General features: G+C 43.1%; 2 protein-coding genes across 2 annotated transcripts in view; one reads left to right on the forward strand and one right to left on the reverse strand.

The window, feature by feature from the left end:
• Positions 1-456: 456 nt before the first annotated feature.
• Positions 457-15,017, reverse strand: part of FEZ1 (fasciculation and elongation protein zeta 1) — a 55,981-nt gene continuing 41,420 nt past the window's right edge. The window contains exons 6-10 of the mRNA XM_066366474.1: positions 13,779-14,050; positions 12,741-12,821; positions 7,355-7,430; positions 3,630-3,695; positions 457-817 (exon numbers count right to left, since the gene is read on the reverse strand). Of these exons, the coding sequence (XP_066222571.1) occupies positions 801-817; positions 3,630-3,695; positions 7,355-7,430; positions 12,741-12,821; positions 13,779-14,050 (512 nt within the window). The 3' untranslated portion in view covers positions 457-800. The remainder of the gene's footprint in view (positions 818-3,629; positions 3,696-7,354; positions 7,431-12,740; positions 12,822-13,778; positions 14,051-15,017) is intronic.
• LOC136392695 (protein DEK-like) lies at positions 9,137-11,813 on the forward strand. Its single transcript, XM_066365141.1, is given in 4 exon segments — positions 9,137-9,343; positions 9,378-10,059; positions 10,061-10,684; positions 11,074-11,813. Coding segments are annotated over 3 exon segments (1,134 nt in total). The 5' UTR covers positions 9,137-9,249; the 3' UTR covers positions 10,419-10,684; positions 11,074-11,813.

A 15,017-nucleotide genomic window follows, 5' to 3' on the forward strand; every position in this document is an offset into this window, starting at 1 on the left:
TCCAGGGGTCATTGGGGCAGTCAGGAAAGCAGCCAAAACCCCCCATGCTCACACAGCTCAGCAGAGCTGCCTCCTGCCAACTCTTGAGACTCCAGGAGCCAATCTAGTCACCTCACCAGAAGGTGCTGCCTCTGCCTGACTGCTCCTTGAGCTCACTTTCTATCTGCTAACTTCACAACCTTCCCCCTCCTCTGACACCCCCTATGACAGTAAGTTCCTACCACACATCCTGCAGCTCCCCTACAGCTGCCGAGGCGCGGGGTCATAAAGGCTGGAGAGGCCTCCTCCTTTGTCTGTACCACGTGCAGCCCAATGGCGACCACAGCGGGGCAGGTTCCTGCTCCCTAAACACCATGCTGCCACCACAGGCCCCAGGCCATCATGTGAAGGCAGCCACTCTGGAGGGTCTGTAACAGGGGGCCACTGGACATCACAATCCAAAACACATTAAGCATATTAATTAAATGAAAGTTTATTTCAAAATTAGTGTTAAAGTGTAAGCTGTTTTTGAGGGCTGGAGCCAGACTACATAGTAAGTGGTGAGAGTATCTGCCTTCCTCCGACATAGGCGGAGAGCAGGCAGTGTCCCCAGCCCTGTCCTTTGTCATGCATCCAATGATTACTAGGACTAGAAGCCAATGACAGCAAAGGACCCGCGCGTTTGCTCATGTTTAATCCAGGTTAAGCGCTACACGTTTAAATACATGTCGGAGGTTACGTGGTCTCGTATCATGCAGTCCCTGTGATGGAATGACTCTTGCTCAGTGACCTCCGCTGCAAGGCTGCTTCCAAGGGCGAGGTTAGGTAGGACAGAGAACTGCAAAGAGAAGAGGACAAGACAGAGGTCAAAGCCCAGTGCAGGTCAGGACCTGCCAGCACAGGTGGCCCTGGCTGAGAGCTATCATACCAGCTTCCCACCAGTATCCTGGGCAGAGAACTGCCCCCCTTAGAACCAGGAACCATTGCAGTCACATGTCTTTCTTCTAGAAGCAGGAAGAGCCAATGATGGGTGGTTGTTTGGTATAACAAGTGCATTGTCTTCAGTGCCCACCTGCCTGGATTCAAATCCTGGGTCTGCTGTTTCTAATTCTACAACCTCTCTTACTTGTTTCTTCACGTGTACACCTTCATGTGTAGACTGTGCCTTTGCCTAGCCCAAAGGGTTGTTCAGAGGCAGGTCGAAGGAGCTCAGTAAATGTTAACTAGCTTTATAAATTCACTGACATTTCAGTGGATCATGTGAGGTAAAATCTAGCCCTCACATTGCTAACTTACAGAACCCGTTTCTACAAACCTTCTTTGAAAATGTCCTTTGAGAAATCTGCTGCTCTTTTAAAATCTTTAAGTGTCAGAAGTTCTTCCAATGTTTAGCCTAAATTCCTCCTGCAGAAATTTAAGACTAATCTCTCTGATCCTTATGGAAACAATATAACTTAGAGGCTCTTAACTGACGTTCACAAGCCATCTGAAACTATACCCAAAGCTGTGTGCACGTAGAGCAAAAATCAGAGGAACAAAAGATCTTGATGATGAGTGATCATCAGTTGATACTGTCAGGGACTGAATGTTTGTGTCTCCTAAAAATGCATATGCTGAAGTCCTAACCCCCCAGTACAGCTGTTTTTGAAGATGGAGCCTCTGAAAAAGTAACGTTAAATGAGTTCTTAAGGGTGGAGCCCTGATCTGATAGGATTAGTGTCCTTATAAGAAGAAACAGAAGAGAGCCCTCTCTTTCCCCTAGAGGCCTGGTGGGCAAACTGCAGCTTGCAAGCCACATGTGGCTCTTTGGCCCCTTGAGTGTGGCTTTCCCACAAAATACCACGTGTGGGCCCTACCTCGATAAGAAATGTACCTACTTAAAGTTTAAAAAATTTAGCTTTCAAAAGAAATTTCAATCATTGTACTGTTGATATTTGGCTCTGTTGACTAATGAGTTTGCCGACCACTGCCCTAGATCACAGAAGGAAGGATCACTATCTACAAGGCAAGAAGAGAGCCTTCATTAGAAATGCCTAGCCTCCAGAACTGGGAGAAAATAAAACCTGTTGTTTAAGGTAGGCAGTGGTATTTTGTTTTAGCAGCCTGGGCAGACTAACACAGATATTTACATTACAAAAAAGAAAGGAAATACAAAGAGTATGTGTCTCTTAATGGAAGTTTGCAACCATCAATAACATAGTGCTTACCAAAAAAATATGAAACTAAATCTGATCAAGCCTCTAGCTCAATTAACAAGAAGTACAAAAGATGGAAGAACATGTTAAATCAAACCTTGGGGACACTACCAGCTAGCAAAATCCAGTCCAGACTAAAAATCTCTGGGGCAAACAACCTGGTTTCTCCAATAAAAATATATATATATCAAGGAATGAGAGAGAGGAAGGAAAGAGAAGCCTATATAACACGTTAAAAGAGTTTCAGAGAGAAAAAAAAAAGAGTTTCAGAGACATATCCAGTTGCAATATGGACCTTCAGTGGATCTTCAAACAGTTGAAAAACAATTTTACAGGAAAATCTGAACACTGATAAGAATAGTCAATGATATTGAGAATTTTCTTTCTTTTTTTAACTGTGATAATAGTGTGGTTGTGTTTTTTAAAAGCATTCTTATGTTTTAGAATTATATCCTGAAATATTTATGTATGGAAAAATACGATGATTAGGATTTGCTTCAAAATAATATGAAAGGGAGAAGTTGGAAAGGGGTATAAATAAAACACGATTGACAATGCATTAATAATAGTTAAAGCAGGGTGTTAAGTACATAAAAGTTCATATATCATTCACTCTACTTTTATATATGTTAAATAAATATGAAATAAAACAAAAAATAGTTATAAAGTTTATAGCTCATCATGACTCAGGTTGTTGGCTGTAAGCAGCTGAAAACTCTTAACAGTATTCTCAGGCTTTGTTTCTCCCAACTAAATAGCCAACTTCACAGCACTTCCACAGTAAGTCTTTTGTTGGTTTGGCTGCTTCTCATGTGCCATCACTCTGGTGACTCAGGAGTGATGAAATCTCCTTCGCAGGCCTCCAAGCAACATCCCAAAGCAAAACCCCATGACTGCGAGGGCCTCACAATTGTCCACTTGCTTTCCCTGGCCCTGTGCAGTCTGGGAAGGCTGCAACAGAGCATTCCACACTTTCAGCAGGAGTCCTGGGGAAGGGAGCCAGAAGACCACTTCTGCTCCTGGAGGGCTGGGCTGCTCTTACCTTTTATTTTCATTTTTTATTTTATTTATTATTATTATTATTTTATTTATTTATTTTTGGTGAGAGGAGGGGAGATAGTGAGGTAGACTCCTGCATGCACCCTGGCCTGGATCCACCTGGCAACCCCATCTGGGGCTGATGCTCTGCCCATCTGGGGCTAATGCTCAAGCATCGAGGCCTTTTTAGCACCTGAGGCTGATGTGCTCAGAACAACCAAACTATCCTCAGCATCTGGGGCCACACTCGAACCAATTGAGCCCTTGGCTGCAGGAGGGGAAGAGAGAGAGAAGGGGGAGAGGAGGAGAAGCAGACGGTCAGTTCTCCTGTATGCCCTGACTAGGAATCAAACCTGAGACGTCCATATGCCTGCCGACACTCTATCCACTGAGCAACCAGCCAGGGCCAGCTCTTACCTTTTAAAATGTAGTCTGTTAGCAAAGTGGGCACCTTTTCATTATCCTCCTTCATGGCAAAGAGAACTGAGGAAGAAGAGAGACAGAGATGAGCCAAGGTACCATCAAGGCATAAAGCTCACTTCTAGACCAAACAATCCACCAACCCAAAGTGAGTGAGAAATGAGTCAAGAAAACAAGACATTTGTAGAGTATTGAGCAGAAGTCTAGAAGCTTTTGTTAAGAGTCAGCATTCAATATATCAAAAGAGTCAGAGTGGCCTCTTTGTGACTTTATTTTCTTTCCTTTATCTCTCACTCTTTTTTTGTTTAGCTCATCTATACTTTCCACATCATTTTCTAAGTATATGTCTTTAATAATCATAAAATAAATAAACGAAGCAATTTTTTAAAAATCAGCTTTCAAATACAATCTAAACATTAGAATAATAGTCATCTCATCACTGAATAACCAATAAAATTGTCTCTAAAGACATTCTATTCATATAAACATATTAGGAAATTTCCTCACCTGCACTTTATTTATAACAAATGAATTTTTGTATATGAAAGCATAATATATTTTGACAAGATGATTCTCAAAAAGTAATTCTAGAGCATTCCATAGTTATTGTACCGTAATCTTTAAAAATCTTTTTTTTTAATTTTTATAAAATTAAATTTAATGCGGTGACATTGATCAATAAGAGTACACAGGTTTCAGGTAAACATTTCTGTAGCATTTGAACTGTTTATTATGTTGTATACCCATCACCCAAAGTCAAATCATTTTCTGTCACCTTATATTTGTCCCTCTTTACTCCTCTTTCCCCCACAACCTCCTCCCCCTGGTAACCATTTCACTTTTATCTGTGTCTATGAGTCTCATTTTTATATCCCACCTGTGGGTGAAATCACATAGTTCTTAATCTAACATATTTATTTTCTACTTTATGCCTGGCACAGCACTAGAATTCCTGGAAATGCAAGAGTGATGGATCCTCAAGGAGCTTATGGACTTTTTTTTGAAACAGGACGTAACTCCACATAAACTAAATGATGACGAGTTATTAAAGCCTAAAGGCTTTTTGTAAAAGTTTTTAAAATAGCTTTTTCTGTCATTAAACTAGGTATCAGTTTCTCATATTCATAATCCATATTGTAGAGGTCAGTTTTGTAGAAAATCCTTCAAGAAAGTAGCTGGACCTTGTTTATAATATCAAAAACTGAGGGTAAGGGTGTCTACCAATAGATTTCTTCACCAATTGATTCCTTAAATAAACTCTATCCCATATAGTCATACATAGCTTTATGAAAAATGAGAGAAATCTATATGTATAAGACATACTTAACAGTGAAGAAGGCTACAGAACATTATGTATTAGCTTTTAAATGTTCATGTTCATAGAAAAAAAAGTGGAGGAATGTTCATGAGACTGTTAAAAGTGGTCATCTCTGAGAGTGAGACCACAGGGGATGCTCCTTTCTCCATTATAGTCCCATAGTGTCTGGTTTTCTTCGATGAACACGTTTAATTTTTTGCAAGCCGAGAAAACAATAAAGATCAGCAGGGAGGCCCTCCAATCTATTTCAATGTCCTTGCTCTCCATTGATTACCTTGCCTAGTGTCAAGCCAAGGTCGTGAGACTTGATTCCAAAAATCAGGAGTGGGTGAAGAACAGGGCCTGACGATAGCATGAGTCAGCAGGCAGGTCCAGAAAGAGAGACTGAACCTGAGGGCCTCCCAGTCGGTATCGTGTGTTTTTTTGTTTTGTTTTGTTTCCTCTGTATTTTTAGACATGTATTCATTTCAACTGAATAGACTGGAAATACTTTACAACTGAGCAGAGGCAGACTTGATGCCATATCCAGAAGACAGCAATAAAAATACAGGAAGAGCACTCAGCCAATATGTGGCTAAGTTAATCTCAAAAGCCAAAATGTATGAGTTGTCCAGGCCCCAGAGCTGGTGTCTGCCCTATGCAGGAGTAGGGTAAAGAGGAGACATTGTTCACAAACCCATACAAGGACTTGGCCAACAGAGCTTTCATAACCTGCAGGAGAATGGGCATTCAGGAAAAACAGCAGTGTTTTTTCTTTTCAAGGGGAATAAAATATTGTAATGTGGTCTATTCACATGATAGAAGAGAGAGCCATAAAAAATGTTACCCAAATGTTGGCTGATGTGACTAAAATCATGATACAAAATGTTTTAGCCAGTGTAATCCCAACTACATGACAGAGACATAAAATATTATGGCTGAAAAGCACTAGAACAGTAAACACAGTCAAGGGGACAATGAATTATTTATTTTCCTTTGTTCACTTTTTGATATTTCCAAAGTAATCTAAATGATTGATATACTCTAGCTATAATGTTTAAGTGAACTTTACCAGTGTAAACAAAACTATTGTTTTTTAATTAAAATGAAAGGATTTTACACTGAATGTCTTAATGGGTATCTGTAATAAATACATAGCTCTTTCTTCATTAAGACCATGATAGAGTAGTTTATATATATCCGCTTTTACAATTTGTCCAATTTATTTTCCAAATCTCACTACTCGTGAAAACACAAACACCTATAAATGTCAGTTCATATCTATCTGCTCTTTTTAAAAAAAATCTTAGTGCATATTTATGCAAAGGAGTTTAAAATGAGTGAAGAGGAAGCCAATGTCTTTTGAATTTAAAATTCCAGATTCTCAAGGACTCAGTATCTATTGATGTCAGCAGGATTTCTATTTACCATAACCTCCTGCTTGAGTTTTCCAAAATGATAAGAATGAGAATGTTTGGTCCCCTTCAGCACTGGGACCCAGCAGGCATCTATCTCCCTCAGCTGAACAAAGGAAGCTCCTCTTCCCGTCCCCTATGGTACCGAATAGCCCTGTGCTGGCCTGTTCCCTCCGGGCAGTGCTGCCATGGGCTGGGCAGCCTGGCTAGTGTGTCACTCATGCACTGCGCGGTTGCCAGGGAGATGGACTTCTCTTGATTCCCTGAGCCTGTCACATCTCAGCCTAGGACTCTCTTCCTAAAAGAATCAAGCTGACACTGATGGCTAACACCATGTGCCCTGGCCCTTTGGGGGTTGCAGTGTAAGATGTATTGATATATAAAGAGACTTTGCCTACAAATGGTTCTTTCTTACACATTGTTTTCTATCATAGCTCAGAATGTTTATTAATATCTGACAGTAGAGCCAAAATGGGGGAGAAGAGGCAATCATTTCCTGAAAAGAAAACCAGACACTCTTCTTCCCAATCAGCCTTACCGCACCTAAGAAATCTCGCTTCTCATTAGAAATACAGCCAGGCCCACAGACTGAGCTCCTGGCTTTCGGGAGGAACAAATTGAGACTGCACGGCATCCTGAAGTTGCAGGGAAGACACAGGCACGGCAGAGAATGCAAAGCCTTGAGAACTGCTGGGTGAACAGGAAGCCCCTGCATACCAGCACCCCACACACTGCTCCCCCGCCCCAACCGCTTTCACCAGCTCACTTCCTTCTGGAAAATCTCTTCCCTTACAGAAACTGAAGAGAGACAAGACAGCTTGGGCCTCACTGTAGAGTGCTCTAATAGTACCCCCGCTCAGGGGACAGACTGAGCCACAGACACAGAGCCCAGTTTGACCCATCTAAAACTGTTCTTGGAAACCTCAGGCCTGAGGCACCAAGGATGCAACTCACAGGGAGAGATGGAGAAAAACGAGCAGCTGATCTCGCTGAGAATGGGAGCAACTCACTGTTTGTCAGCATCTGGAGGTCCTCCACCGATGGAGGGCAGGCTTTCTTCTCATAAGGGATGACCGTGTTCAGATACTACAAGACAAACGGCATGGAGGGCTTGAGACGTAAGATACGGTTCCTCCGGGGTTGAGAGGCTGAGACAACCTGCATGGGGACTGCGCTTCTCTCTAAGAAACACGTTCCATCAAATCTTATATTCTCGACAACACCCATAATAATTTGCACCACCCTGTCTCCATAATTTTGTCTTTAGGGAGTATCTCTTTAAAACTAAGACTTTATTGTATCAGCCAGGAAAAATATGCCCTCCATTCCAACTTCTACAGTTTCCAGACACTAGAAACTCTTTGGTTATTTAAAAGTCCTATGAGAGCCTGACCAGGCGGTGGCGCAGTGGATAGAGCGTCGGACTGGGATGCAGAGGACCCAGGTTCGAAACCCCGAGGTCGCCAGCTTGAGTGCGGGCTCATCTGGTTTGAGGAAAAGCTCACCAGCTTGAACCCAAGGTCGCTGGCTCCAGCAAGGGTTTACTCAGTCTGCTGAAGGCCCGCGGTCAAAGCACATATGAGAAAGCAATCAATGAACAACTAAGGTGTTGCAATGCGCAATGAAAAACTAATGATTGATGCTTCTCATCTCTCTCTATTCCTGTCTATCCCTCTCTCTGATTCACTCTCTGTCTCTGTAAAAAATAAATAAATAAATAAAAATATAAAAAAAAAAAAAAAAAAAAAAAAAAAAAAAGTCCTATGAGAGTTTTCTCATTTGGGCTGACAGCAAAAAGAAGGTATTACATTTTCTTACCCTTTGCAGTGCTATTTGAGAATAAATGGTTTCTTTTTTGTCAAGAGGACAGCAAGAGAACCTCAACCACGCCCTTGGTCTTGAATGTTGGGTTCACTCCCTCTGCTGGATATGAAGTGTTTCTACAGCCAAATTATCTTAGAGCCCATGGGGCTATCAAAGACACTGGGTCAGAAAAATGTTGAGGGACTCGAAGGGCACCTGGCACAATGAGTGGGAACACCTGCAGACCACAGTCAGAGGCGTGTGTGTTCACCGTGGCTCTGCCACTTGGCTCTCCCACATGAGCAGGGTGGCTTTGGGAACATCTTGCCTGATATCTCTGGGCCTTAGTTCTCACCACTGTGGAATAAGGGACTGAGTCAGATGTTGCTAACATCTCCTCCCATAACGTGTTCTAGAATTCTAACACTTAGGATTCAGGTACAAATACGTGTAAAACACATACACAATTTATTTGCATTTATCCCACAATCTCACACTCATCCACTTACACATGGGCCATCTCTATTAGATCGTGCACTCCAAGAGGGCAGGGATCAGGACTTCATCATCTTTGTACCTGAGGGCCTAGCAGCAGAGTTCAGCACATAATAGGCACACAGTAGAAGTTTTGAACCCTGTCTAAATAACCAGAAGTGCTTCTCAGGCAAGTAACTGACTAAAAGGAGCTGACTGGAGATGCCACAGCATGGGTTACAGTCAGAGTGGGCAGCTAAAGGGGCCATCCTGGTGGGACTGGTCAGTTGGTGACCCAAGGTAGTAGATTAAATTAAGATCTCAGATGGATTTAATCATCAAATGCCTAACCAGGTGGTGGTGCAGTGGATAGAGCATCAGACTGGGACACAGAGGACCCAGGTTTGAAACCCTGAGGTTGTCAGCTTGAGCATGGGCTCAACTGGTTTGAGCAAGGCTCACCAGCTTGGACCCAAGGTCGCTGCCTCGAGCAAAAGGTCACTCAATCTGAGCGTCACGCCTGGAGCATCCCGGGCGCCTTGTTTTCCGCGCCCGCCGCCGTCTTTCGGAGCCTCCTTGTGTCCACGCGCGCCGGGGCCCGCGGCGGCCGGGACCCGCGGTCGGCAGCATGTCCTCCTCGGCCCCTGCTGCGCAGGAAGAGGGAGCCCCCGACCAGCCCGCGTCGGAGAAAGAGCCCCAAACTCCCGACCCGAGAGAGGAAAGCGAGGAGGACGACAACGACGAGGACGAGGACAGAGGAAAGCGAGGAGGACGGCAACGACGAGGACGAGGACGAGGACGAGGAGGAAGAGAAAGAAAAGAGTCTCATAGTGGAAGGCAAGAGGGAAAAGAAGAAAGTCGAGAGGTTGACGATGCAAGTCTCTTCTTTACAAAGAGAGCCGTTTACAATTGCACAAGGAAAAGGGCAGAAACTCTGTGAAATTGAAAGGATACATTTTTTTCTGAGTAAGAAGAAAACAGATGAACTTAGAAATCTACATAAACTACTTTACAACAGACCAGGCACAGTATCTTCATTAAAGAAGAATGTGGGTCAGTTCAGTGGCTTTCCATTTGAAAAAGGAAGTACCCAATATAAAAAAAGGAAGAAATGTTGAAAAAAATTTAGAAATGCCATGTTAAAAAGCATTTGTGAGGTTCTTGATTTGGAGAGATCAGGTGTAAATAGTGAACTGGTGAAGAGGATCTTGAATTTCTTAATGCATCCAAAGCCTTCTGGCAAATCATTGCCAAAATCTAAAAAATCTTCTAGCAAAGGCAACAAAAAGGAATGGAACAGTTCTGGAATGGCAAGGAAAGCAAAGCGGACCAAATGTCCTGAAATTCTGTCAGATGAGTCTAGCAGTGATGAAGATGAAAAGAAAAACAAGGAAGAGTCTTCAGAGGATAAAGATAAAGAAAGTGAAGAGGAGCCACCAAAAAAAAACTTCTAAAAGAGAAAAACCTAAACAGAAAACCACTCCTAAAAGTAAAAAATCTTTAAAGAATGCAAATGTGAAGAAGGCAGATAGCAGCACCAAGAAGAATCAAAACACTTCCAAAAAAGAAAGTGAATCTGAAGATAGTTCAGATGATGAACCTTTAATTAAGAAATTGAAGAAACCTCCTACAGACGAAGAGTTAAAGGAAACAGTAAAGAAATTATTGGCTAGTGCTAACTTGGAGGAAGTTACAATGAAGCAGATTTGCAAAAAGGTATATGAAAATTATCCTGCTTATGATTTGACTGAAAGAAAAGGTTTCATAAAAACAACTGTTAAAGAGCTAATTTCCTGAGATCAAGGACAGAGGCAGTTCTATGGATTTAAAGATCTGCTTTATACCATTAAATCAGCAAAGAGAATGTATTTACTTTTCTAAATCCTTGCAAGAATTGTGTTGGTAGAATTTACTCCTTTTTTTATCTTAAGTGTTATGTAAATTTGAGTTTGCCATTTTAAATTGCATTTCTATGCAGTTTTTAGTTTAAAATTTTGCATGGCAGTGATTGTTCCTTCCTTTTATAGTTGTTATTTTGTACATTTTGGATTTCTTTAAATAAGGTCATCAGGCCCTGGCCGGTTGGCTCAGCGGTAGAGCGTTGGCCTGGCATGCGGGGGACCCGGGTTCGATTCCCGGCCAGGGCACATAGGAGAAGCGCCCATTTGCTTCTCCACCCCCACCCCCTCCTTCCTCTCTGTCTCTCTCTTCCCCTCCCGCAGCCAAGGCTCCATAGGAGCAAAGATGGCCCGGGCGCTGGGGATGGCTCCTTGGCCTCTGCCCCAGGCGCTAGAGTGGCTCTGGTCGTGGCAGAGCGACACCCCGGAGGGGCAGAGCATCGCCCCCTGGTGGGCGTGCTGGGTGGATCCCGGTCGGGCGCATGCGGGAGTCTGTCTCTCCCGGTTTCCAGCTTCAGAAAAATACAAAATAAATAAATAAATAAATAAATAAGGTCATCAATTCTTGAAGTGTTGTAGTTTTTAGTGCAGTTAATATTAGCTTGTTTGAGACATACTTTTAATCAAGGAGAACAGAAACTATTATTATAACTGGCACTTATACATGCAGAGACCAATGCAGTATTTAGTATATGAAATATTTTGAATACATCTGTCAGTGTAAAAACTCAGTGGCAGTGTGTTCATCATACTAAGAATATAGAAGCTTCAGCTGTCCGGATGACTAAATTGGAACTTTTCTCCTGCATGTATATATGTATCAATTTGTCAGCATGACAAGTGACAGATATTATTTTTGTATTTTGAAAAACAAATTTGTTGTATATAAAGTTTTTTTTTTATTTCTTTTGTGCAGATCAATTTTTAAACCCATAGAGGTGTAGGTATCTTTACTGTTATAAACTGAAATGTCAGTGTTCAGCCAGATGGTATCACAGAGCAGTGAGTCAGAATTCAGTGAAGAAAACACTGAAGTAACAGTTTCTCTGCTTTGCCTTGAAAGTGTCATTAATTTGTTTTGGTGTCAACTCTGCAACCATTGTTTTTAGATATATTTTATATTAAGGACAGACCAAAATCAACACATTAAAGGTTCGGAAATTTAGGGAATAGTGGGATAAGTACAAGAACATTTGGCTTATAATAAATTACTGATTTTTATTAACTGCTTTGCCCATATAAGATATTGGTATTTACAGGAAACTTGGACCTCTGTAATTAAGACAAAAAGCACCAGTGTAATGCTAGAAGATAATGTGCAGGCAGTAGTGGGTATCTGACAAAATAGTTCTCCAAAGTGAGAATAGACTCGTTCCTAACATTCAAGAAATGTTTCTAACATTGGAGAAATGCATTTGTGGAATGAGAGCTGCTGGGTTTTAAATTTTGGCTAATCAGGATTCTAGGTAATCAACATATGAACCACCCTGAATGAAACTAATTTGTTTTAAATTGACTGTCTTAATCGGTTTATTAAATCTCTGAATTTTAAACTAAAACATGCTGCTTATGAGAGAATTAGGCCTTTGATGAACCAATTAAGTGATTAAAATAAAAATATCTTTGCATTGTAGGACAGAAATACGTAAAAATAGGTAGACTGTTAACAGGTACTTTCAGTTTTGATTTTTTGATAAATTGTTAACATATTAGAAAAAGGTGCACTTAATACAAATGAATAAAGTAAAGGAACCTGTGGGGAAAAAAAAAAGTAACTCAATCTGCTGTAGCCCCACGCTCAAGGCACATATGAGAAAGCAATCAATGAACAACTAAGGAGCCACAATGAAGAATTGATGCTTCTTATCTCTCTCCCTTCCTGTCTGTCTGTCCCTCTATCTGTCTCTGTCATACAAAAAACAAACAAACAAAAAAAACCCCACATTTCTCTTTTAATACATTCTGTTCTTAAAACAAGTTAACTTGTAGGTCTACAAGCAGGCAGTGTTGAGTTTTAAGTTTTATCCATGCCCTAGACTACTGGAGCTCAAGAAACTTCACTTTTACCAAGAGACGTCCTGTTTCTCCTCCACAGAATATGTTAAGACCACCCTTGCCTGAGTGCCAGGGTAATACTATTGAGTCACCACACCCTGCTCTGCTTGGAGGCCAAGCTGCAAGAGTCTAGGATGAGAGCTGGGACCAGGAAGACAGCTCATACCTGTTTGTCAGATCCCGAGGAGCCAAACGTCTGGCGGATGCTGCTCTGCAGGATGTTGGAGATGCCTTCCATGCTGAAGCGCTGGGGGGAGGGGGGAGTGAGAGTCTAAGCAGAGCAGGTGCTTCCTGCTGTGGCCATCACCCCCAAGGGCTCATGTGTTCTCTCTCAACCACCCAGACCCATGACTCTTCACGTAACTGCCCCAGAGCTCTGTTACTAGAAAGTAAATGTAAGACCTGGGCTAAGAAACAGGCCAGATGTATACCTGAGCTTTGAGAGAACACATAGAATCTCAAAGACTCGTATCTAAGCAAGTTGCCCCCGGTTAACAAGAGCCCCTGTACTCCCGAAGTTCCCTCATTTCTGCCCTCATTCTGTAAACAGAAAAATAAAGCTGTACAGTAGAATGTGATGATGCCAATAGCTTAGGGAAGAAAGCAAAATGTCCGGGCAGTGGGAAGGGCAGATGTTAAAGCAACTGTCCTTGTCTGGGATGCTTTTTCCAAATGCACACACCTAGGCCAAGTCAGTAGATAGAGCCAAGGCAAAGGCATTTTGAAAAATCTCCTTAGATGATTCTGCTGAACTTCCCTGATTATGAACCACGATCTGAAGAACCCTGTCAATAAAGCATCACAATTTTCCATCCTGACACACCCTACCGACATCCTAAAGAGGTTAAGTCAGGACTCGAAGCTCAGCAAGCAGCAGGGGTTCTGACCCAGAGTCTCAAGGCACAACTTCTCTCTGTCCTAAATGCCCCTCCCCACTTTCTAAGAACTTGACTAAGAGAACATATTCCCGCTTTTCTTGCATTGACACCCCGTCTCCTCTAGTTAGACCAGAGACCTCTGGAGGCAGAGCGGACACAGGAGCACCCTCTCCCTGTCTATACCCCACTGTCTACCACAGTGTCCTGCTCAGTCACTGCCCAGTACAGGCCCATTTCTGAGTCCACCGCAGGGTTGGAACTGGGACCTGAGGGGTCAGTGGGTCGAGATGGGATGCACCCAGGCTTCCAGCTACGTTGTCACCTACCTTAAGAGGCATCTGGTTCCCCTTCTCTACGCGGCTGCTCTGCAGGCTGAGCCCCTTCTCTTTCCGCCTCTTTTTCATCAGCTCTCGCTGCTCCTTCTGCTTGTTCTGCACCTCAATCAGCACTGTAATGAAGGAGTTCTTCACTTCCTTCTCAAACTCCAGCTCATCCCGGCGGGCCAGCTGTTGTACCAGCTCTTCCGAGAAGTCTCGGATGGCACCCTCCACCTGGTCCAGCAGCTCCGCCAGCTCAGACCCAGACATGTGCCTCAGTCCTGCAGGGGAAGACCACCCACAGGTAACGTTCCCTGCATCCAGGCCAGAGCCCACTGCAGAGGCTCCTGGGGCCACTACCAAATGGGACTGTCCCTTTGGAGGAGAACCCTTCCAATGCTTGAAGGGCCAGGAAGGGCCTTCACAATTTAGGGGCATGCCAGGAATGATGGGGCCAGTATATCATCTGCAGAAAAGAACATCTCTTGGGAAATAAGGAGGAAGAAGAAACAGCCCCCAAGGAAGCCAGTGGACTCTGCCGACAGAAATGTGTGTGGGCAGACACATGGCTTGTTGATCTCTACTCTGTCTTCCAGAGTTTCCTCTGTTTCTACAATACTCCTCATGTGAAACAGATCAAGAATGGGGGTGGGGTGGAGAACACTAAGAGGATGTTTCAGCATTGGTGTTGAAGAGCAACAGAGGGTGGTGTCTACTCCCCCAAACTGATCAAGACGCAGCAGACAGAAAAAGAGGCAGAGGCCTTCTTTATGCCTACAGCCCCATGTAGCAGTGCCTTATTCGAATATACGTGACACATGCAAAGACAACACACATCGTGACAAATGAGCCCTGGCGAGTGGTCTGCTACTGTCAGAAAAAAAGGAAATCGTGTACAGATAACTCTATTTTAAATTCCTGTCCCCTAAGACTTCTTCATTTAAAGTGGATTCAGAAAGCATCTTGGCAAATGTATTTTTTGTTTCTGCCACAGAATTCGTTTCCTTCTCCTTTCTGTATCTGCTTTCCAGACACTTGCTGACTTGGCTCCACTTTCCCATTTATTTGTTCTGTGAAGCTGTCCTCCACCTTCTGTTCTTGTCATTTCACCCTGCATTTCAGCTGTGTTCAGTCTTTTGCTGACCACGTCTATGTGTGGGGCCTTTGTGTGGCTGAGGGTGGCCCGATTGGGCAGCTGTGAACGCAGCGCCGCAGCCGAGTCCGCTGCACCCTCTGCACAGAGTCCTC

Source organism: Saccopteryx leptura, chromosome 2 (assembly GCF_036850995.1).
Source record: "Saccopteryx leptura isolate mSacLep1 chromosome 2, mSacLep1_pri_phased_curated, whole genome shotgun sequence".
NCBI lineage: Eukaryota > Metazoa > Chordata > Mammalia > Chiroptera > Emballonuridae > Saccopteryx > Saccopteryx leptura.